Genomic DNA, 24,857 nt, shown 5'->3' with positions numbered 1-24,857 from the left:
AACTGGAGTATAGGCCAATAGGGGGGTGAGAGGATTCACCACAGACAGGGTGGGGAACAGAACAGGCAGATCAACTGAAATGCACTGCTGAGGGGAGAAGTGGGCGAGTCAGGAGAGGTCTGATGCTCCATGTGGGTAGCTCCCTGGCCGGGGATTGAACCCGTGCTGCAGTGGCTGAGGATAGCTTCATAGGTTGCGTCTTAACCCCTTGCGCCACCAGGAAAGCCCTAGAACTTATTGATATCTTTCTAGAAACTAAACAGTATGTTTCTTTTGCATTTATATTCAAGCAGCTCTTCAATGTAGTTTTTCATACAAAGAAAAGTAGTATCTATCAGGAAAAGAGAAATGGAAATTTTAAAGATAGTCAGAAAAGTACACTGAGATTTTAATTGCTATTTAACAACAGAAAATGAAAGAGGTGGAAAAAAAATTCCTAGAACATATCTTAATAATAGAGCATTCCAAATACCCTAAGTGTTGCTACACCTTTACCCTAAATATGTCAACACACAGTGTTCTGGCCAAAAATGGAAGGGGTGGGGGCGGGTAGAGACCAAAAAGTCAGGAAAGTATAAAACTGTTCCTTTTGAAGCAAAAAAAAAAAAAAAAAAAAAAAAATATATATATATATATATATATATATATATATAGTCACCTCCTAAGTTTTGAAAATTTAATCACTCTGTCTCTGGTGAATCCTCTCACCCTCCACACCATTGGCCTGTATCCCAATTCTTGTATGCATAAATAAATAAATCTTAAAAAATTAGTAAGAATGAAGTTCTGTTATATAACACTAACTAGCATACTACGATTTTATTAATGATATTGTATATGTGAGACTGGTTCTTGATTTGTTGGTCATTCTCTGAACCATTCTCAGCTAAAATCCCTAGGATAATCTTATTCATCATCTGTTTGCTGCCACTGTGGAAAAAATTTAGAATAATTTTAATTTCTAGACAGAAAGGCAATGTTTTTGGAAGAATGTTCTCAAGAAGTTAGTCATTTGTGACCCAAGAAAATGTGTAAACATGATAAGATTATGAATGTCCTGCAAAAGAGATCACTTTTGACCAAACTACAGTCCCCTCTCCCCCCTTAACTCCATCAACATTTGCATTCCTTCCTGCTGGCAAACTCGGTTGGCCATTTCTTCTCATCAAAGTACTTCCCTGCCATGTTTATGCTCTGGAAGCAGATCAGGGACTCTTCCCTGTGACAGAGATGAAGAAATGCAGAAGAGGGGAAATGACTTTCCCAAGGGCAGAGGAATCACAGGCACTGGACTGACAGTGTTAAACACTAGCTTCCGAAATTTCCTCTCAGCATTTAGCACTCTTGGCCAGAACTGCTGCTTCCTACAACAGAACCCCATTCTGGCTGTGGACCTGATGTATTCCCTGTACGAGCACAAACAAGTCAACACTTGCCTCACTGACAGCAACGTCTCTGAAGCCATGCTTTGGATTCAAGGTGGCAAGGATATTGTCTTTCCTTTTGAATCCTCTTCTTGATGGGCTTAATGATCTTTGGGTTGAATTCTCTCTGCTTTCTGAAGCCCCAGAAGGTAACAGCAGTGTTCGTAAAGAGTCTTCTAGGACAGCGTTGTTTGGGAAAGAACCATGTGCTGACGTTAAGTCACTGAGGCTGGTGGATAACTGTTGCTCTACATTGACCAGCAGAGCAGGGTCACTGTTGAAATGGGTTGTGGCATACAGATCTGTGGAAGACACAGGTTGGGAGATGAATCTGCCCTTCAACTCCCTCAGGGCCCAAGTCCATCCTTATCCTGGACTCAAAGGATCATAATCTTTCCCTGGCATACACTCTAAACTCTAAATTCTCTCTCTCGCTCCAACTGATTGGGGGGGGGGGGGAAATCCCAACTCTCTTTAAATCCAACTATCACCGGGGCCTCCCTGGTGGCGCAGCGGTTGAGCGCTGGGTTGCGAAGCTGCCCGCGGCCTCTGCGGTGCCGGCTCGATCCCCTGCTGCTCCCCGGCCACCGGAGGAGGGTCCCACATGGCGCGCAGACCTCCCCTGCCGCCCGCTGCTCCCCTCAGCAGTGTCCTTCGGTCCTTCTGCCTGCTCTGCTCCCCGCTCTGGCTCTGGTGAATTCTCTCACCCTCCCGCGCTTCTGACTGTACCCAGTGCTGGTATAAACAAAACAAACAAACAAATAAATAAATTAAAAAAAAATGCCTTAAAAAAAAATCATAAATCCAACTATCACCATACTCCAAGCCTACCCTAGAGTGGTATGAAGTGGCTGGAAGGCAACATGCATCTCTTCTGACCATCTTCACTTTAAACTCATAAGCAGCATCTTAATTGGGCCTTGTAGTACTCAGTTATCCTAATTTATTACTCTAGTCCATTTACTCTTCCATACTTTAAGATGACTATTTCACATCTCTTTCCTCAAACTTCCAATACCTGGGCCTCTCTGGTGGCGCAAGGGGTTAAGACTCAGCCTATGAGGCTTTCCTCAGCCACTGCAGCACAGGTTCAATCCCCGGCCAGGGAGCTACCCACATGGTGTGGCAGACCAGGAGAGGTGGCAGACCTCTCCTGGTCTGCCACAATGGCTTGCCCACTACTCCCCTAAGCAGTGCATTTCAGCCTATCTGCCTGTTCTGTTCCCCACTATCTCTGTGGTGAATCCTCTTACCTACCACCCCTGGCCTGTACCCCAGTTCTTGTATGCATAAATAAATAAATTTTTTTTAAAAACCCACAAAACTTCCAACACCTGATCCTACCTCTTCACTTTTAGGTGATCTCCTTTATTACCTGAGAAAAACAGTGGTAATCAAAGTAAATGTGTACATGATCCCATCCCTAAATCTATCAGCTCACCCTTGTATCCATAAATTCTTTTTTTTTTTTTTAAACTTTTTTTTTTTTTTTTTTTTTATAGAGGCATGTTTTTATTTATTTATTTATTTGTTCGTTGGTTTCGTTTATACATGCACTGGGTACAGTCAGAAGCGCGGGAGGGTGAGAGAATTCACCAGAGCCAGAGCAGGGAGCAGAGCAGGCAGAAGGAACACGAAGTACACTGCTGAGGGGAGCAGCGGGCGGAGGAGAGTCTGCGCACCATGGACCCTCCTCTGGTGGGAGCAGCCGGGAATCGAACGCTGCAGAGGCTGCGGGCAGCTTCGCAACCCAGCGCTCAACCGCTGCTCCACCGGGGAGGCCCGTATCCATAAATTTTTTTTTTTTTGAGGTATAACTGACACATAACATTGTGTTACTTTCAGTTTCTGCCTTCCTTCAGAAATGAACTGTCTATGCTTCTAAGATCAACCTCTCCAATGGTAGAGTGGATTCTATTTCCTCTTGACTATTCAAGGATTTTTTTTTTCCTTGAAACTGTCCCTTTTTACTCCTGCATCCTCTCAACTTTCCTCTGTTGAATCATTCCCATCAGGATTTCCTTGAATCCATCCTCCTTCTAGCTACAGTTCCATTTCTCTGCTCCCCTTCACTGCAGAATCCTTGAAGGGGTATTGAGTAGCTCTATTGCCTCTCCTACACGTTTTTTTTTTTTTAACCCAACTCAATAAGCCTTTTATTAACCACAAGTCTCCCAAAGCTACTCACTAATGCATTGCCAAATACGGTAAACACTTCTCAGTCCCAGGCTTACTCCTTCTATAGCAAAGACATCTGATACAATATCGATCACTCCCTCCTTGAAACACATTCCTCAGTTGGTTTCCAAAGTATCACTCCCTCTGACTTTTTTCTCCACCTTACTGGCTACTTCTTTTTTGTTCTTCATGCTGGCTTCTCATCATCTACCTGATTTCTGATTGTTGGAAGGCTCAGGATCATTCCTCTAAGATCCTTTCCATTCATACTCACTCCTAAGGTGTGATCTCATCCAGTTTCAATTTTCATGCCATCGATCCAATTATAATTCCCAGTCACAGCTTTTCCCCTAAACTCCAGACCAATATGTCCAATTATGGAATTGTCACACCAGAGAATTTTTAATAGCCATCTGAAACTTAAGATGTTTAAACCCAAACTCTTGACATCTACCCTAAAACCTGACCTCCTATTCCTTTGCATCTTGGTAAATAACTCCATTCTTCCAGTCACTCATACTGGAACCCTGGGAGTCAATCTGATCCTCTTTCTTTCATACTTCATCTTTAAACCATCAATAAACCATGAGTTTTTCAGAACATATTCAGAATCTGCTTCTCACTACTTCCACTGCTATCTTTCTAGCCCATGCTACCATCATCTCTTATCTGGGTTCTAACCAGATATTAGTTAGTTAGAATTTTAATGTTTAAAAACCTTAAATGGGGGCCTCCCCGGTGGCGCAGCGGTTGAGCGCTGGGTTGCGAAGCTCCCCGCGACCTCCACGGCGCTGGTTCAATGCTGCCACCAGAGGAGGGTCCCACATGGCGCGCAGACCTCTCCTGCCGCCCGCTGCTCCCCTCAGCAGTGTGCTTCGGTCCTTCTGCCTGCTCTGCTCCCCGCTCTGGCTCTGGTGAATTCTCTCACCCTCCCGTGCTTCTGACTGTGCATGTATAAACAAACACACAAATAAATAAATAAATAAAATACGTGCCTCTTTAAAAAAAAAAAAAAAAAAAAAAAATAAAAACCTTAAATGATTTTAAAATTTCTATTCTTGCTTCCCATTGTTCATTTAAGTAGGATCCTATCAATCTCTGCTACAAACTCTCTCAACAACTTTTCATCTCATCCAAGATAAAAGTCCGCCACCTGAATTCATCTATACATTTCACCTTGTTCACTCTGCTGCAGCTGCACTGACCTCCTCACTGTTCCTTGAACATGCTAAGCATGATCTGGCCTCAGGAACACTGTACTTACTAGAAAGTTCTTCCCTCAGTTATCCACATGGCTTACATTCTCACTTCATTTAAATATATACCTTTGTGATACCTGATCAGAGACGCTTTTCTTGACCGTTTTATCAAAAACATCGCCTCCTCATTACTCCATATACCCTTATATTATTTTTTATCACAGTGCTTATCACAACCTGACAAATATTTGTCAATTTATCATCTGTCTTACCCCATTAAGAATGCAAGCTCTATGATATAGGGACTTATATTTTTTATTATGGTAAAATATACGTTAAAATTTATTTTTGTTTGCTATTTTTATCTGCAGAGCCAGAAGTGTCTAGCACATAGTAGGTATTCGAGAAATTCTGTTGAATAAATAACTCAAGCGGTTTCACAACAATCTAAAGCTAGCTTTTCTCTGCAAGTAATTCAGAACAGAAATGACTGAGGCCAGGAGAGATTAACTACTACTAGAAATATGTCCCACAATGCTTTTTAACTAAATAAATATGGAGTTCATATTTCAAAAAATTTTCTCTAATATGTTTATCATGTTAAACTTATACCCTGCAAGTTTCTGGAGGTTCAATGGACCACCAGTTACCCTGAAATAAAAATGAATGCTAATTGCTAATACAATTAAGGAAATGTTAATTCCAAAATTTCTAGATATACCTTCTATTTTAATGTCTACGAAAAAGACCTAGAAACTAATAGGAAGCTATTACCTGAACTAAGTTTCAAAAGCCTTCCAGTGCTGGAGTCAAAGTTTGACAGAGAAGTCTGTAAGTCTCCACAGGAATGGGATGAGGTGGCCTTCATGTCATTTGGAGGCTTTACGCTATATTCTCGGTAGTTCTTGCTTCTTTGAGGCCTTTTACCAAGACTTCCTTGCAGGGACAGAGGTTGAGAATAATGACTATCATAATTTTCCAGATGAACTTTTGAAGGTAACGGATAAGGATGAATCTGGCTAGAATCACCCACATCTAGGCGTTTACCCAATGAGACATCATGAGTAAGGTGATAGGTATCAGGTTTTGATATCATGTCCTTTTCCGGAGAGGAACCTGAAGACTTATTGTCCAAAAAAGATATTCGGTATCCTTCTCTAGTCATCTTTTCTGGGGATCGGACTGTGGATTGGTGAGGTGAGTACCGTCTGAATTCTAACCACCATTAGGGGGGAAAAAAACAAACAAACAATGAGAACTGTTCTTGGCCCAGTTGTGGTACCTCTGTTCACTGGATATAGTCTGCGTATAATAAAAAAATTCTCAGGAAGAAATGGCTTATAGTTCTGATAAAGGAAAGCATAAAGTGATTAAAGGAGTTCCACATTGAATAACAACAAAACACTGTAAACAATAAAGAATGTATAACATTTTGTAGATACATTTCAAATTAACCTAACCCCCTAGGAATCTCCTTCTAAAACTGTAGCATCTGAGTTTTCTAGATACTACTTTCATATCAAAAACTTTGGCCTACATGACAATAAATGTGATCTTATGTATTCAGTCTATGGAAAATAATAGATCTGTGATTTCATAGATTCCTCACAAGAAAGCTAAGCTCATTCTCAAATTCCACCGAGTTTCTAAATTCACCCATTAAAAAAAAAAGATTTATTTATTTATGCATATAAGAGGATTCACCAGAGACAGAGTGGGGAGCAGAACAGGTGGATTTACTGAAATACAATGCTGAGGGGGTGAGAAAGGAGAGGTCTGCTAGGCCATGTGGGTTAGCTCCCTGGCTGGAGATCGAACTCATGCCGCAGTGGCTGGTGATAGCTTGATAGTGCTGAGACTTTAACCCCTGTGCCACCAGGGAGGCCCCTAAGTTCACCCATTTTTAAAACCACTGTCCTTTTCCAAATTAAATGGCAGGAAAACAAACTCAATGAAAATCTCTGCTATAGGTACCAACCCAACTATAAAGCATTACTGTCAGATAGCTGTGCCTGTCATTTCCAAGAAGGTCTCAGAATGGGGCAATAAAGCAGCAGACAAAAAGAGAAGTGTGTGCATTTGAGGGTTTTCAGAGCTTCATATACAGGAAGGGCTTCCTTAGAAACCAAAAATATTTTATCTGACTTGGTCATACTAACTTAAAAATGGTAAAAACAAGTACCTTCTAAGTCTACAGGCCCTGTAATATTACCAGCATTCTACCCAAAATAGACAGTGGGAGAAAGCTTAGGTTGTTGAATAATATCTTTATGTAACAAAAAGAATCTAAGAAGAAGTGGCCTGTTTTGTTCTCCACTCTGTCTCTGGTGAATCCCCTCACACCCGAACCTCAGAACCCCAGTTTTTGTATGAATAAATAAATCTTAAAAAAAAAAAGAGAGGGCCTCTCTGGTGGCACAGTGGGTTGAGCGCAGCACTATGAAGCTGTGTGCAGCCTCTACAGTGCGGGTTTGATCCTGGCCAGCGAGAATCCCACATGGTGCAGCAGATCTCTCCTGTCGCGCTTGCGCGCTGCTCCCCTCAGCAGTGTATTTCGGTCAGTCTGCCTGTTCTGCTCGCTGCTCTGCCTCTGGTGAATCCTTTCACCCTCCCACGCCTCTGGCCTGTACCCCAGCTCTTGTATAAAAATAAGTAAATCTTTAAAAAAAAAAAAAAGAGAAAGGATGATGATAAAATACAAGCATTTTCAGACAAAAACTGAAAAAGTTCATCACTCACTCTAAAGGAAATTCTAAAACATGTGCCGGAGGGAAAGTATTTCAAAAGGGAAATCTGAGATGAGAAAAAGAAATGAAGAGCCAACAAAGTGGTAAATATATGGATAAATTTAAATTAACTTGGTCTAAAAATAGTGTTTGTGGGAGGTTTTCAGAAATTCAGAAAATTAAAATCTGTAACAATAATACATAAATCAAGAGAAATTAAATGGAGTAAAATACTTTAAGGTTTTTTTACTATCCATGAGAAGAATTAAGTTACTGATTAATTTTAAAATTGTATATGTTAAGGATATATAGAGTTTGGGGAATAATACTAAAAGTATAGAAACAACATATAACTTATAAACTGGTACGGGGAGAAAATGAGGCATAAAAGCATAATAAATCCCAAAGAAGGCAAGAAAGTTAAAAAAAAAAAAGGAAGAGAGAATAGTCAGCCAAGACACAAAGTGAAGGACAAAAGGAGCCAGGTTACCCATTCTTCAACCAGAAAGGCCTCACGAGTCAGTGAGCACTCAGGGCAGGCCTTCCCGAAGACAGGAAATAATTAGTCCATCACACAGAGGTCCAAGGTTGAGACATCTCCATCTTCTCCTCACATCTAGATTTCTTTGATTAGTGTGGAGAAAAATACTCAGTGAGCAAAATATTTACCATCTTCCTGGTGATTCTCATTTGGTATCTCCCTCTTTGTCACTTCCTGCATCTAAAAAAAGTTTGAAATTTTAGGGAAAGGGAGTAAATGGGTGTTCAGACGTAAACTTACTAGGCCAGGGGTTCAGAACACTTTCCTATTAGTTTTCATCCCTGCAAACTAGGGAAACAGATCTTCCAGCAAAAGTCAAGGTTTAAGTCTATTTTAAGGCAGCTGCAATACAAAGAAATTTTAGTGCTATTTTCTTTTTTCTTTTCTTCAAGATTTATTTATTTATTTATACAAGCACTGGGTACAGTCAGAAGCATAGGAGGGTGAGAGAATTCCCCAGAGCCAGAGTGGGGAGCAGAACAGGCAGACTGACGAAGTACACTGCTGAGGGGAGCAGCGGGCACAGCAGGAGAGGTCTGCGCGCCATGTGGGACCCTCACCAGCGATCGGGGATCGAACTGGCACTGCAGAGGCTGTGGGCAGCTTTACAGCCCAGCGCTCAACCACTTCGCCACCAGGGGAGGCCCTTTAGTGCTATTTTCAAGGACTTGCAAGGAGACTCCTTGAAAATACAAAATAGCCTCAGATGGTAAAGGACAAATCAAGCAGTTAAATACTGTATTTTCTCTACTTTGAAGTGCTCTCTACAAAGAAGTTAGATGGTGCCAGCTTTTTTTTTTCCCCTTGAGTTAACACTGGCTTAAACTACTGTGCATAATTCAAAGATCTAGGCTCACACCTCTTCAGATGTATGTCACCACATCCACCCCATCAATATAGTGGAGAACCCATAGTCCTCCACTATATTCCACTGGACCCCTTCTACACTCTGCTCCCCACCTCTCCTTCTGGTAGTCTCAATTCTACAGTTAGGTTTCTAGGGTTTGTTTTGGGTTTGGTTTTGTCTTGAGTTCCCCCCCCCCTTTTTTTTTTAAAGATTTATTCATTTATGCATACAAGAACTGGAGTGTAGACCAGAGGTGCAGGGGGTGAGAGGATCCACCAGAAACAGAGTAGGGTGCAGAACAGGAAGATTACTGATATACACTGCTGAGGGTAGGAGCAGGCAAGACAGGAGAGATCTGGGACTCCATGTGGGTCATCTCCCAGGCCGGGGAGCAAACTCATGTGCAGTGGCTGGCTATAGCTTGATAGCACTGAGACTTAACCCCTGTACCAATAGGGAGACTCTGTTTTGTTTCTGTATGTTCCATATATGAATGAAACCATCCAGAATTTGTCTTTCACCTTCTGGCTAATTCGCTTAAGGTAAACATCTTTTCCAACTTGTTTTTTTTCCTGTTTAAAGAACCCTCATACTTAATTGACCTTTGGTAAAGCTCAACATAGGAGCAACTAGTATTAACAGACTGAAAATTAATCTGAGGCATAATCAAGCAAGGGTTGACACAAAACAGAAAGGCACCTAGGGCTTTTTAAAAAAAAAAAACTTCAAGTATTCAGTATTTTTTCAGTAGTTATTTAGAAAAAGCTATCCCACTTCCTTATTTCTTAAACTAAGAAGATATAGAGCAAGCTATTCAATTTCCTTTTTTCTCTCACTTCAAGAAATCATTTTGAAGTAGGGCTTTTTTTTTAATCTAAAAAGTGCTATTTAACTAATTGTAGATTAGAGCATCCTTTGTCTCCATTTCCTTTAAATCAATATCAAGATTTTAAAAAATGGTAACTGAGGTAGTTTCTAAGTCACCCAACTAGAATCACCCACAACAAAGAAACCAACTAAATGCTAATTTGTCTTTTTATAAAAGGAAGGTGTTGCATACTCAAACTGAAAAAGTCTTACTAACTTTTTACTAGTGCAGTGTTGATCCAAATTATGGAAAAATCAGAACCTCCGTGTCTTTTTTCTCATTCTGGTTATTTTCAGCAATTGCATTGCTCATAATTTACCAAAGAAAATGCAAACAAAAGGAGAAGTTAAATATAAAGTAGTCAATTCTGCTTTCTGCATAATATTCACACATATGTCTTATATAATGGTATCTCCCACCTATCATTTTTTTCACTAAAAACTTATTTTTAATTCTTCCCATATTGCATGATCTCTACTTTCCCATTGCTCACTTCTCTGCTGTCTTTACACCTTAACTTTTCTTTTTTTAGTGTTCTAATGAAGAGACAGCATTGGAAAAGCTACCCCTGACAAGTAAGATTCAGTAATTAATAGGTAGGGATAGAAAATGTAAGAAGCAAGGTAATAGGAGAAGGAGGCCTTGGATAGAGAGGAGAAATTTTAAATTCAGCCCAAAACTATAAAGTTTGCAGCCCTGTTTTAAGGTCAACATTTAAAATTACATAAAACATGCTAAGATTAGGGCCTCCCCTGGTGGCGCAGGCAGTTGAGCACCACGCTATGAAGCTGTCCGCAGCCTCTACAGCACCGGTTGGATCCCAGCCAGCCGGGGAGGGTCCCACATGGCGCAGCAGACCTCTTCTGTCCCACCCCCTTCTCCCCTCAGCAGTGTATTTCATCAGTCTGCCTGTTCTGTTCCCAGCTCTGTCTCTGGTGAATCCTCTCACCCTCCCACGCATCTGGCCTGTACCCTGATTCTTGTATAAATAAATAAATCAATCTTTTAAAAAAGTGCTAAGATTATATATATAAATATACTACATTAGATAAAAGGGTAGTAAAGGAGAAGAAAAGGGGAGATTGAAATTAATATCCTGCCCTGCTCTTTCCCTTTAAGGGATCCAAAATAACCTTCAACAAACAAGTCTTCTTAGACTTTCACAAATAATTGAGATTCCACTGAATAATGAGTATTAATCATTGACTAGTCAACAGATCAATAGGAAAGCGAATATATTACCTGTGTCCCCAGTGAGAAAGTGTCTAATTTCTGCTCTGGCATACCGTTGCCCTGGGTTGCAGAAATACTGGTTAGGGAATCCTTTATTTCTCGGCTGGGGAGGGGAATAAAAAGTCCTTTGTTTGAGTCTGTGTTAAAAGAAAAGGCACACAATGAAGCACTGACCAGACTTCAAAGGCAATATATCTTATGGAAATATACTGGAAGAGGAGTCACACAATTGAGAGCTAGTTCTAGTGCCACCGCTTGGAATCCATGTGAACTTGGACAAATTGCTTCACCTCTCTGAATCTCACACTTCATTTGTAAACACTGATAATAAAACCTAACCGTGCCTATTTCTTAGGATTGAGGTGAGGTTAAAACAAGACAATGGATATAAAATGACTTCATAAATTATGAAGCACTCAATAGAAATCAAGAGGAAGGCAAGTATTTTGCACATTTCCTAAATGAATAAATAATGACCTTTGACACCAATTCAATAATCTTCAGCTACAAGGGAAGATGGCTTGGAATAGACTCCTGACATCATATATCTCCAGGGCTGTAAACAGCAGTCACCAGTGACTCATCACTTCAAACCGGCCTCTTCTGCCTTGATTTCTTCATTTGTAAGAGAAAGACTAATCAGGATCTACTTCACAGAGAAGAACCTAAATCTTCAGTGGGTTTTTGTTTTATCTTTTGCCTCTGATTAGAAAAACTTTAAAAAGGAAAAACAAAAACTGATTCCTAGCCTAGCCCATCCTGGAAACTGTTATCACAAAGAGCCAGTTATGATTTCTTTTATAACACTTGTACAAAAGTTGTGGCACATTTTTGATCAATACTCACTAATTGTGTATTACAATTAGTAATCTGGGATTTGGGGTCTCCTGGGGGAACTTGGGTGAAAATGAGATCGTTTTGGGAGGTTTTTTCCCAAAAGGATTGTGTAAAAATTAAGATAATTTCAAAACCTTAGGCCTGGCCTCCTGCCAGGTCTCATCTTTGGGTTCTGGCAACAGAAAGCTGCTATAAACCAGTGCAACTGAGAATATGGAGTACATAAAACTAGTGTTTTGAAAGCCTAGTCCATCAATCCATTTGGGAGTTCTAAAATTCTTCCTTTTTCTGACTTGCTTTTTGAGGCTGAAATACCCTACTTCTTTGATATAGGATGCTCTTCTACTTGGAAGAATCACTTCTTAAAGTGACATAAGCTCTCAAAGTTTATGTTCTCTGGTTCCCACCACAGCAGTAAAAGCAAAAAAAACAAAGAAAAAAACAAAGTGAAGCAGAAATTTTGGGTTTAAGCCTCATTCTTAGTGGAAAGTGAGAATGGTTAGTAAGCTGTGCCATTGGGTTCAGGCCTCCTCTTACTCTTATCTTTTATTTTTTTTAAGATTTATTTATTTATATAAGAGCTAGGGTACAGGTCAGAGGTACAGGAAGGTGAGAGGATTCACCATAGAGCAGGGAGCAGAACAGGCAGATGAACCAAAAGCACTGCTGAGGGGAGCAGCAGGCGAGACAAGAGAGGTCTGCTGCACCATGTGTGTATCTCCCTGGCCGGCCGGGAATCGAACTCGCGCTACAGAGGTTGTGGACAGATTCATAGCACTGTGCTCAACCCACTATGCCACCAGGGAGGCCCTACCCTTATCTTCTAGAATAACACACTTTCCAGTTGTCCAAGACTCTGTTCCATCCTGATTTCCTCTTGGGGCTCCCACTGCACTTATGTTCCTTTCATATTCCCACGTTCTTTTTCTTTCAACCTTACATCTTAGTTCAAGCAATCTCCCCAGATCTGGATTCTCTGCTGAATGATATCAAACTTCTCTTTGGTTTCAGCTGTCACCTAAATCTGGACCAGCCTGAATCTAACTCTCTTAACTCTGATCTCTCTCTTGGTGTTCAGACATCTAAGTTTCTTGAACTGTCCCCTAAAAAGTATCCACAGACATCTCAAAAGTCAGTATGTTCTAAACTGAACTCATTATCTTTACTTCCAGGCCTACGTCTGCTGTGGCCCCATGTCCAGCTCCAACCAGCATCTTAATATTGGCATTACTACTCACACAATCCCTCAAGAGATAAGCTTGTTTTTCAACTCTTATTCACCTCAAATCTCATCAGTTTCCTAGTTCTATAGAATCACTTTTTTTTTTTTGAGGCGATGGATCTTTAATTTAGATGTAATTCACATGCAACTCACCCTTCTACAGTGTACAGTTTAATATCTTTTAGTATATTCACAAAGTTGTACAACCATCACCACCATCTATTTTATTACTCCCAAACAAACCAAATTAGCTGTCACTTGCAAGTCTCTCCTCCCCACTAGCCTCTGGCAACCATCAAAACACTTTTTGTCTCTGGGTTTGCCTATTCTGGACACATAAAAATGGAATAATATATTTGGCCTTTTGTGTCTGGTTTCTTTCATGTGGCATGGTGTTTTTTAGATATACATTGTAGTATCTATCAATTCTTCATTCCTTTTTTATGGATGAATAGTATATCTTATGTGAATATACCATATTTTGTTGCTGCATTTATCAGTTGATTGGATTTTGGCTATTATAGACAATGCTACTTTAATTCCCATATAAATGTGTGTGTGGCCACAGGTTTTCATTTCTCTTGGGTGTATACCTATTCGTCAAATTGCTGGGTCAAATGGTAACTCCATATTTAACTTTTTGAGAAACTGCCAAACTGTTTCCCAAAGAAGCTATATCATTTTATTTTTCCCACCAGCATTGATGAGTGTTCCAATTTCTCTGTATCTTCGCTATCATTTTTTTATCTGTCTTTTTTATACTAGCCATCCTAGTGGGTATGAAGTAGTTCTGATTTGTATTTCCCTCATGATTAGAGATACTGAGCATCTTTTCATGAACTTATTGGTCAGTTGTATGTCCTTTGGAGAAATGTCTATTCAAATTCTTTGCCAATTTTGTCTTTTGTTACTGAGAATGTGTTCTTTATATAGACTGGATACTAGACCCTTGTCAGATATATGATTTATAAATATTTCTCCCATATTGTGGGTTATCTTTTTTACTTTCTTTATTCTTTGAATAGATGAAGTCAAATTCATCTATTTCCCCTTTGATTGTTATCCTTTTGGTATCATATCTAAGATAAAGACTCATTACCTAAACAGAAAAACTGGAGCCTCCCTGGTGGTGCAGGGGTTAAAGACAGAGCGCTATCAAGCTATCACCAGCCATTGCAACATGAGTTTGAATCCCTCCATCCCCAGCCAGGGAGCTGACCCACATATGGCGCAGCAGACCATTCCTGTCATTCCCATTGCTCCCATCAGCAGTGTTTTTCAGTAGATCTGCCTGTTTTGCTCCCCACTTTTGTCTCTGGTGAATCCTCTAACCCCCCACACCGCTGGCCTATACCCCAGTTCTTGTATGCATAAATAAATAAATCTTTGAAAAAAAAAAGAAATCAGGAAAAACGGACACCTAGTTCTACTGCCATTATGGCTAAACATATCATATTTCACAATCAGGAAATACCAGCAATTTGCATTCTGACAATTTTTTCTTTCTTATACTTCAAACATAAAATAGATACAACACTTAATTCTAAAAGCAAATATAACTATGACATTGCTGCCCAGTTCTGGTTTTTACACCTATATAACCAAAGTGATAGGACAATTTAATGTCTCCTTACCACTGAAAATTGTTTGATATTTGAAATGACAGACTCGAAGTGGCCTTCTAATGCTGCTGCAGATGCAAAGAAGTTATAATTGGTTACTTCAACTACTAATAAACATAGCACGATGAGGTCCTGCTTCACATATCTGGTCAAAAACCTTGTAATCTGCCTAGGGTTGAAACAGAGATGCACTGCCAGATCCCTTTCAAGGAATGATCTGTTATCTGGCTTTGGGGAGGCATTCCCCCCCGCCCCATTTTTAGCAGTTTTACTCTTCATAGTAGTCTACCTGAGCTATAGAATACTACCTCCTGATGCTATGCCCTTCCAGTGGCAGTCTACAATTAGCACTGAGAAGGCCCAGGCATTTTAGCCTCAGATGGAGCATTCTGAAGGGCAACCCTCATTCTTGAGCTCTCCCTCTGCTCAACTCTCCTGCCTCCCCGTCCTCTTGGTGTTGATCTCCAACAAACATCTTTATACCTGTGATTCCACTGAGATAAATTTTTAAGAGTAGAAATAACTATCTAGCACTACTCTCCAAAATAAATGAAGCCTTGCCTTTGATTGCTAATCCCCAATGAAATAATTTAGTCCCTGAATTTTGAGATATTCACATATGAAAACCACTGCAGATATGACAATTGTGAAAGAAAATTGGTGGGGTTTTTCCCCATCATGAAGGCACAGTCTATAACCTTAGTAATCTTGTATTTCCCCCATAAATATTCTGAGATGTCTTTTATTCAAAAATAAACTCTTCTGAAATTTGGACTCCCTAGGAAAACCTTGCAATAAAAATATTAAATATTTTATTTCCAAATATTCTTCTCATACTCTCAAGGATTTAATCCATCTGTACCTCTTCATTTGCATACACACTGCTACTGTTGCCTGCTTCATGACAGGTTTTCACTACTTCCCACTTGGGAAGTAATTCCTGCCCATCTAACTAAATCTAGTTTAAATCTTTTATCTAGTTTAAGCTCGCTCTCTAAGCCACACATTCAATCATGCCTCCCATCAAAAACATCTTTGTTATCCATTTTCAAAAGAATAAAATGAAAATTAGTAAACAGCTTCTTTGCAACTGGTCTCTAATTACCATAGCTCTAACCACAAACTAAGTCAATTTCCTAATCTGTCACACCTATATTTGCTGTTCCTACTTTCTCCACATCAAATACTACCTTCAACTATGCCCACTGAACTCTATTTGAATGCCCAGGTTAAATTAAATGTCTCTTTTGTGAAGTCTTTTCCCAGGTCCCCGGTTTTAGCCTCTCCTCCATAGTTCTGCCACAGTGGAGCTTTCCTCTCACCCTGACCTGTGATCTAAATAGCTGTGACAAATCTCTCTCTGAATGAGGAGTATCTGAAAATTTGACAACTGTTGTGTAATCTCCTTGTATTTCTAGCCTCTAACACACGACCTGTCTAGTAGATCTATTCGTGTTTGCTGAACTGCTTTCATTTTCCTGAGGTAGAGATGGCTAGTTGTCCCCACCCCCAACTTCCCTAACAACAGCCCTAGACTGCCAACACTTGGATTTCTTATGAGAGAGAAATTAATTTCTTTCTTGCTTAGTCATTATTCTGGGAGGTCTCTGCTATTCCAATTGTGATTTTATCCAACCAAAACATCATCACTGCTAACCCAGGAGAATACCAGGATCAACAGGTTGAACTGGGATGGATTTCAATGAGTTATAAAGAAGATATTGACACAACTGCTAAACACAAGAATTAGCCAGTGAGGACGGTAAATTTTTCTTTGCTATTTTAAAATAAGGTAATTATCAGATACATATATTTTAGGTGTGATTCTATTTAAAGTCAAAACAAGTTGTCTAAACGGATGAACAGGGCCCCCTTCAACTTACAGCATCTATGTGTGCTATTATGCATATACATATAGGATAAATTTAACTTGTCTTTAGTAAGGCATCCATTGCTCTCCAAGAATCTACCCAAAACAAGTCTACCAAACCACACCATCATTCAACTTTCACTATGACCTGTCATGCTCATTACCACTGCTGCTTATACCTGTCCCACCAACCATGTGCGCCTTCTCTCTTTAGGCCATCTTAGTGCTCTAGCTATAAACTGAGGATTGAAGACTGCGTTTCCACATCTGCCACATAATTTTTCTTCATTTGCTCTTAGTTTTGAGTTTCTATAACATGTGCTCATTCAAATAAGTATTTCTCCAGTTCGCTATCTATATAAACTCTGAGAATATTAATTCAGTGTGAAAAACTACAACTTAAGAAATTAAATTCAGTATATTAAAAGATGCTTTTAAAAGCAGATTAAATTGGAAGACATCTTGGCACACCATATACAAAAATTAATGCAGAATGAACCAAAAACCTAAATGTAAGACCTAAAACTATGAAACTCTTAGAAGAAAACATAGGGCAAATTCTTCATGACACTGGATTTGGCAATAATTTCTTATATATGACACCAAAGGCATAAACAACAGAAGAGACAAGATGGATTTCATAAATATTAAACATTTTTCTACAACTAAAAACAATATCCAGAGTAAAAAGACAACACACAGAATGAGAGAAAATATTTGTAAATCATGTATCGGATAAGGAACTAATATGCTGAACACAGAACTTCAAAAACTCAAAAAAACCAAACGACCTGATTAAAAAGTGGACAAAGGATTTGAAGAGACATTTCTTGAAAAGGAGGAATAAAAATGGATAATAAGCACATGAAAAGATGCTCAACATTACTGCAAAATCATACCCACTAGGGTAGCCAATACCAAAAAACAGAAAATGAGTGTTAACAAGGATGTACATGGAGAATTTGGAAGCCGAGTGTACTGTTGGAGGGAATGTAAAATGGTACAGCTATTATTACATAATCTAACAATTCCACTTCTGGGCATATGCCCTAAAGAAATGAAGGCAGGATCTCAAAGAGATACTTGCACACCCATGTTCATAACAGCATTATTCTTGACAGTTAAACCATGGGAGCAGCCACAGTGTTTACCAACAGATGAATGGATAAGCAAAATGTGGTATATACATGCAATGGGATATTATTAAAAAGGAAGGAAATTCTGACAGAAGCTACACCATAGATAAACCTTGAGGACATTATCTTAAGTGATATAAGCCAGTCATAAAAAGACAAATACTGTATGTGGTATTTAGTGAAAACTATAGACAAAAAAATAGAATGGCGGTGGCCAGGTGTTGGAAGAAAGGAAAAATGGGGAGTAATCAGCTCAGTTTTACAAGTCAAAGAGTTCTAGAGGTGGATAATGGTGATGATTGCACATTATAAATGTATTTAATACCAATGAGCTGTATACTTAAAAATGGCTCAATGGTAATTTTTATGTTGAAGCCAAAGGCTATTACACATGGCGCCCCCTGGAGGGTGGTGCAGGTGAGGATGAACAGCCCCAGGCTAAATAACAAGCTTATCAACAAAATGTCAATGGGGGTAGACTCAGATAGGAAATAGAAGGGGCTGCAGAAGTAGGCCCCGAGGTTCAGCGTCTTCAGGGATTATTCAGCGTTTTTGGGAATTCAGCATTTTTCAGCATTTTCCAAGATCCTGCGATTGCAAGGTCAGCTATTCCTGCCCCTACCACACCAATCTAGATGCTAGTCTAGCAGCCAACCTCAGAGGAGAAAAGTTCAGTGGCTTTGCAGGTAACTGAGCAACTGAAACTGTTCCCAATTGTGCGGCTGTTACAACCTGGAAGGGAAGGTGAAGACCCAGAGCTGGGTGCCTCACTGAGCTGCTGTGTTAGTGTGGGCCGTTTGTCGGGTCGGGTCATTTGGCTGCTGCAATTGTTGTTTCCAAGGTCACTTGTCTGGTACTGTGCTGGCACATCTTGGCAGCTCCTGTGAGCATCTCCTGTTATGTCTTCTACTGTCTTTGTGAGTTGGGTCCCGACCTATTGTCTGGCTGCTACATGCTCCAGGCCCTCAGTGGCAGAAAGATGCCATCTTAGACACCTTTTGTTTAGAACTTCAAAACACTGGACACTGCTTTGGGTGAGGTAAACAGCCATTTGTGGTCTCAGTGACTCTCTGTTTTCCTTTGTTAAATAAATCCCATTATTGTTATTCTCTGCACCTGAATCATCTTGCAATTGTACACGCACGTGAAGAACTCAGACAGTGACAGGTAAACTATTTTGGGCACTGCCCTGAGACAGTTTTTTTTTTTTTTTTTAAGATTTTTTTATTTATTTATACAAGAGCTAGGGTGCAGGCCAGAGGTGTGGGAGGGTGAGAGGATTCACCTGAGACAGAATGGGGTGCAGAACAGGCAGACGGACCAAATGCATTGGTGAGGGGAGCAGCGGGAGCAACAGGAGAGGTCTGCCACGCCTTGTGGGTTTCTTCCTAGCCAGCCGGGAATCAAACCCGCACTGCAGAGGCTGCGGACAGCTTCATAGCGCTGCACTCAACCCGCTGCACCACCAGGGAGGTGCCCTGGGCCAGTTTTAGTGCCACTTATTGCCCAGTATCAATTTGACATTTTCACATGCATTGCCTAGAACTATGGTACTTAGCTCTTTCATGTTTGTCTTATTCTCCTAAAGGTGCTGCAAGTGATTCAGGTTGTATTTTTTGTTTCCAGAGTACACGCACTACAAGATAAATGGGTTTAAAAAAAGTGAAAAACTTTTTGGTTGAGGAATAAAAAAAGTTCCACTAAAAAACATGGACTTTGAGGGCCTCCCTTGGTGGCGCAGGTGGTTGAGCACCGTGCTGTGAAGCTGTCCGCAGCCTCTGCAGCACAGGTTTTATCCCAGCAGGCCAGCCGGCGAGCGTCCCACATGGTGTGGCAGACCTCTCCTATCTCTCCCACTGCTCCCCTCAGCAGTGTATTTCGTCAGTCTGCCTGTTCTGTTCCCTGCTCTGTCTCTGGTGAGTCCTATCACCCTCCCGTGAATCTGGCCTGTACCCCAGTTCTTGTATAAATAAATAAATAAATCTTAAAAAAAAAAGCATGGACTTTGAGTTGGTCATAAAAAGTATAGGATTTTAAATTAAAATACTCCAAGTAGAAAGGACAGCATTAGTTTAGGGACAGAGGAGGGAGAAAGAAAGGACTATCTGGGGAGGAGGAAGTAGTTTGGTTTGATTTAAACAATGGACATTGTAGCTGAAGAACAGAAGGTAAGGTTTTGGGTTAGACTGAAAGAGAACTTGTGGCCAGGATTACAGGAGTCTTTTATGTCAAATTAAGGAGTTGTAATTCAGGAGGTGAGTGGAAATCGTGGAAGTTTTTAGGGAAATCATGGAAGTTTTTAGGGAAGCAAGTGTAATTATCACCACTGAGTTTGAAGAAAATTAAACTGACAGGAAAGTACACAAAATGGAAACAGGAAGACTGGAAGGCAGCATGGTGTAATGTTTAAGAAGACGTTGACGACAGATGGAGCAGAGTTTGTATTCCAGCTCTGCCACTTACTGTATAACTAGAGCAAGTTATTTCACCTCTTTGGATCTCAGTTTCCCCACCTGTAAAACAAGGACAATTAAAACCACCTTCAAGGCTGCTGTGAGATTAAATGAGATGATGCCCAGAGCCTGGTCGAGCTATTTAGTATGTCTGTTAAGATACAAGTAGGAAAGAGAATGGAAGGTTCATCAATTGTGTCTCATAACACACGGTATGAACATTTGTCTCGGCCCCCTAGTAGTAGCAGCATCAAACCCCACATGGTTCTGCACCTGAGTAATGGGAAAGCAGTGGCAATACTGATGAAACTCTAGGAGTTATTTAGGGCTAGAGGAAAGGATTTCATTTGTTTTTTGACAGGTTTAGCTTAAAAGGCTAGAAAGTTATACAGTGGTTATTCCAAGTGCATTATCACTAGTTGGTCAACAGAAAGGGGGGACTGGTGCAGAGACAAACTGGAACAGGTTGTCAAAGCTAAACCAATATATTTAAGAGTCATTTACAAGGAGGAAGTTAAAGCTGTAGAAATAGATGAAACTAATAAAGAATATAGAAAGAGTCTGAAGACAAAGCCTCAGTATGCCCATTTTATGGATATGAGAAAAAAGAAAGGACACTTTGAAAGAGTCAAAGATTATGCGGTCAGGGGAACAGAATAGGGATCCAAGACAGTGGAGACTCCTTGTCCACTCTAAATGATTAGTGGGAAAACACTCTTTCCAACACTGAGATAGTGGGAACCATTCTCTAGCATTTTCTCCTACTCTGAGGCATGACCATTAAAATGGCCTAACCGCTTTAGTCATATCAGATTACCAACAGTGCTTACAGGCAACACTCCTCAGGGATCTAGCACAAACACAATTTTCAGAGGAAAGTAGAGCTCTCTAATGTTTAAAAGTAGTAAAGGAAATTTTATATTAAAAAAAAAGAAAAACAGGCAACAGCTGTAGCTTTCAAGGACTTTAGAAATGGGCCCAGAGTTTAGCAGAGCAGTTTGATTTCTGCAGAGATTGTATACTTCAAAACATTTTAATTCATGGAATGAAATTGTGTGTGGAAATGATGTAATATGACATAAATAAAATTTAAGTTGGCTTATACAAATAAAGGCAGTCAAATTATTCTTCAATGTATCTGTCTTTGTCTGGAAATAAATATATAAATGTTTGTACCTAAACAAATAAACAAACTGAAGGCTATATTTCAAAATACTAATTTGATTCTCCTTAAAGGAGAGGCTTATAAGTGATTAAAATGTTGTGCCTCATGCTTTTCATTATTTTCCAAGATTACATACTACAGTAGAATGTCACTAAATTTGAAATATAAAAAATGCATTAAAAATTAAACAAAGCAATCCATGTTCTCATGACTTACATGCACCGAGACTTCCAAAGAAAGAAAATAAAATCATACCTCACTGTGGCTTGTTGTACCATAAAATACTTTGAAAATGACTTGTCAATAATTGTCTACATGCATAAAAGTCAGGAAAATTTTATAAACTGAAAACCCTTAATGTCTAACCTTACAGTCAATTTTAAAGTTATTATTGGGATGCTAGGGATTGATTTTTAAAGTCTGTATGTAATTCAATAGATCTTTCAAAAAGAGAGGCTTTGAGACAGAAGAAAGTTTGCTCAAGTTAAAGTCATCTGGCTTATGTGATGTGAGAGTGCAGGGTGTTCCTCAGGGCACAATGCATGGAATCTCTCTGGTGGAAAGCTTTCTCTCAGTCTGTGACACAACCATTAATGTGTCCTGCCCATTTTATTGTCAACAATACTTATAGGAGACACTCTCCAGGAATACTGCACAAACACAAAAGCTTCTACAACTACAATGATTCCAGTGGAGAAACCCAGAAGGCCCAGGGTAGGAGCTGCATTGATGTAGCTGAGTCATGAATTGCTGGCTAAAGAATCAATTACCTTAGCAATGCTCAGAGGCCCATGGGGATGGGCAATGTAATTTTCAGAATGTACTAATGATATAAAGTGACAGAAATGAAATTTGTGCTTTGATGGATTCTGGCTTAGGCCTGCTCAATAAGCATGGCCCTTCTTGCAGTAAGAGAAAAGAGGAAAATATAGTCAGTGAATTCTATGCTTGCTTTTTCTTCACATCTATGAATTTCTTCACATCTATGTATTTCTCAATTATTTTGTCTTCATTGTGCTCAAGATTGGCCATGAAAGCTGAGACAAATAATGCTTTAAACATTTTGTGTTCACAAAGAGAAAACTTACCAGTTTCAATCCTGTTCTCAACATCTGCGTTGACTTTTGATGAAGAACTCTCATCTGTCACACAGTTTTTCACTGTCTTTTCCCTAGAGCTGCTACATAGAATAATTTACTTAAACTCAAAAGAAGACATCTAAGATCACTAATAAATGCTATTTTGAAAACATGATCAGATTTTTTTCAGATGCTCTAGAACATATTATTTTCACAAATATTTCAGTTAAAGCCATTTTTAAGTCACTATTTTTTACTGAGAATAATGAGAAGATAGTATAATTCCGCCTTTAAGGTACAAAAGCCAGAAAATACAGAATTTAGATACTATTTTCTTTTTTTTTTTTTTAAAGATTTATTTATTTATACAAGCACTGGGTACAGTCAGAAGCGCGGGAGGGTGAGAGAATTCACCAGAGCCAGAGCGGGGAACAGAGCAGGCAGAAGGACTGAAGTACACTGCTGAGGGGAGTAGCAAGCGGCAGGAGAGGTCTGCACACCATGCGGGACCCTCCTCGGGTGGCCGGGAAGCAGCCGGGGATTGAACCAGTGCCGCAGAGGCTGCTGGCAGCTTCACAACCCAGCGCTCAACTGCTTTGCCATCAGAGAGGCCCTAGATACTATTTTCTTGACAAACACTTAGGTCTGAATGATTGAGGGAATAAGATACTCCTTTGTATTAAAAACTCATAGGCCACCAAAGGGAAAATTCTGCTACCAAATATTATAGCAGAGACAACTGTAATCACTAGCTAGAAAAACAGACAAAAAACCCCACAAGTATTAGCACTTAATTGATATAGGTATCTTAGGAAGTACAGTAAGTACAGACAGCCTAGATCACTTTATACCCACTGGATATTTAATTATCTGTTATCGCCATTATATGGGTTGGGGAAAATACGACTCAGAAATGGGCTTAAAAAAATAAAATCAAACTTCACCAAAGGTTGGAGAGCTCGTGAAATGTCAGTATAAAATTGGCACTTTAACCATTTACCTCTGGTTCTGCAATCACTATATAATAACAGATAAATGATGGAGCTAATTAATTTCTGTACTAGAAATATTCAGTTATATATTAATTCTTCTCTGTAGTTCTATAGAACCTAGGGTACCAAAAAGCTTTTAAAACAGGAGTTAGGGGCCTCCCTGGTGGCGCAGCGGTTGAGCGCTGGGTTACGAAGCTGCCCGCAGCCTCTGCTGCGCCTGTTCGATCCCCGGCTGCTCCCCGGCCACCGGAGAAGGGTCCCACATGGCGTAGACCTCTCCTGCTGCCTGCTGCTCCCCTCAGCAGTGTACCTCTGTCCTTCTGCCTGCTCTGCTCCCCGCTCTGGCTCTGGTGAATTCTCTCACCCTCCCGCGCTTCTGACTGTACCCAGTGCTTGCATAAATAAATACATAAAAATAAATCTTAAAAAAAAAAATAAAACAGGAGTTAGTTTTCAAAAATATATGCAAATAATTTTTTTTTTTTTTTATAGAGGCATGTTTATTTCTTTATTTATTTGTTTTTTGTTTGTTTGTTCTGTTTACACATGCACTGGGTACAGTCAGAAGTGCGGGAGGGTGAGAGAATTCACCAGAGCCAGAGCAGGGAACAGAGCAGGCAGAAGGACCGAAGTACACTGCTGAGGGGAGCAGCGGGCCGCAGGAGAGGTCTGCGCACCATGTGGGACCCTCCTCCGGTGGCCGGGGAGCAGCCGGGGATCGAACCGGCGCCGCAGAGGCCGCGGGCAGCTTCACAACCCAGCGCTCAACCGCTGCGCCACCGGGGAGGCCCTATGCAAATAATTTTTTAAAAAAACATTTCATTTCTTTCTACAGCAGGGTGAGTTCTATACTATATAAATTAACCTTGATGAACCTGACTTTTAAAACAAGAGTCAAGGTCCTTATTTTCATGGAGATTATGTTTTATAGTGGAAGGGAAAGACAATAAACAAAAATCTCATTTTGGGGAAGAAAAATGGCATGAGGATACATTAAAAATTAGTATGTATAGGAAACAAATTACTATAAAGTATCATGTTTTTATTTTTAAATTATTGTATATGTATTATTTTACATATAAACATACACACCCTAAGACTAAAAGGATATTTACCATAATATTAGTGTTTATTTCTGGGTGGCAGAATTAGGAGTTATTTATTCTATTCCTTATGTTTTTTTTTCCCCATACTTTCCAAATTCTCAACAATACTTTTATCATCAGAAAAAAATATACTAGTAGACTTAAATGTGTCTAAAGGATCACACAGATATCTGGGAGGATCTACACCAAACTTCACTGCAGTTAACTCTTAGTATAAAGATACAGGTGATTTTGAATTTTTCATTGTATTTTTCTGTATTCTTTAAATTGTAATGGACTTCTATTTTTTCAAAAATAATACAACTACTTAAAAAAAAAGTATGGGTCTTGGGGGAGTAGGATGGTATTTTAGTAATAAG

General features: G+C 39.8%; 1 protein-coding gene across 1 annotated transcript in view; it reads right to left on the bottom strand.

Moving 5' to 3' along the window:
* The window catches only part of LRRC36 (leucine rich repeat containing 36), a 50,009-nt gene that overhangs the window by 9,377 nt on the left and 15,775 nt on the right, over positions 1-24,857 (bottom strand). The window contains 5 exon segments of the mRNA XM_037515890.2: positions 1,437-1,726; positions 5,576-6,016; positions 8,197-8,248; positions 11,026-11,153; positions 22,410-22,498. Coding sequence (XP_037371787.1) covers positions 1,437-1,726; positions 5,576-6,016; positions 8,197-8,248; positions 11,026-11,153; positions 22,410-22,498 — 1,000 coding nt within the window.

Source organism: Talpa occidentalis, unplaced genomic scaffold (genome assembly GCF_014898055.3).
Source record: "Talpa occidentalis isolate TD23 unplaced genomic scaffold, MPIMG_talOcc4v2.1 talOcc4.17, whole genome shotgun sequence".
Taxonomy (NCBI): domain Eukaryota; kingdom Metazoa; phylum Chordata; class Mammalia; order Eulipotyphla; family Talpidae; genus Talpa; species Talpa occidentalis.
This window is presented reverse-complemented; position numbering and strand designations above follow the sequence as displayed.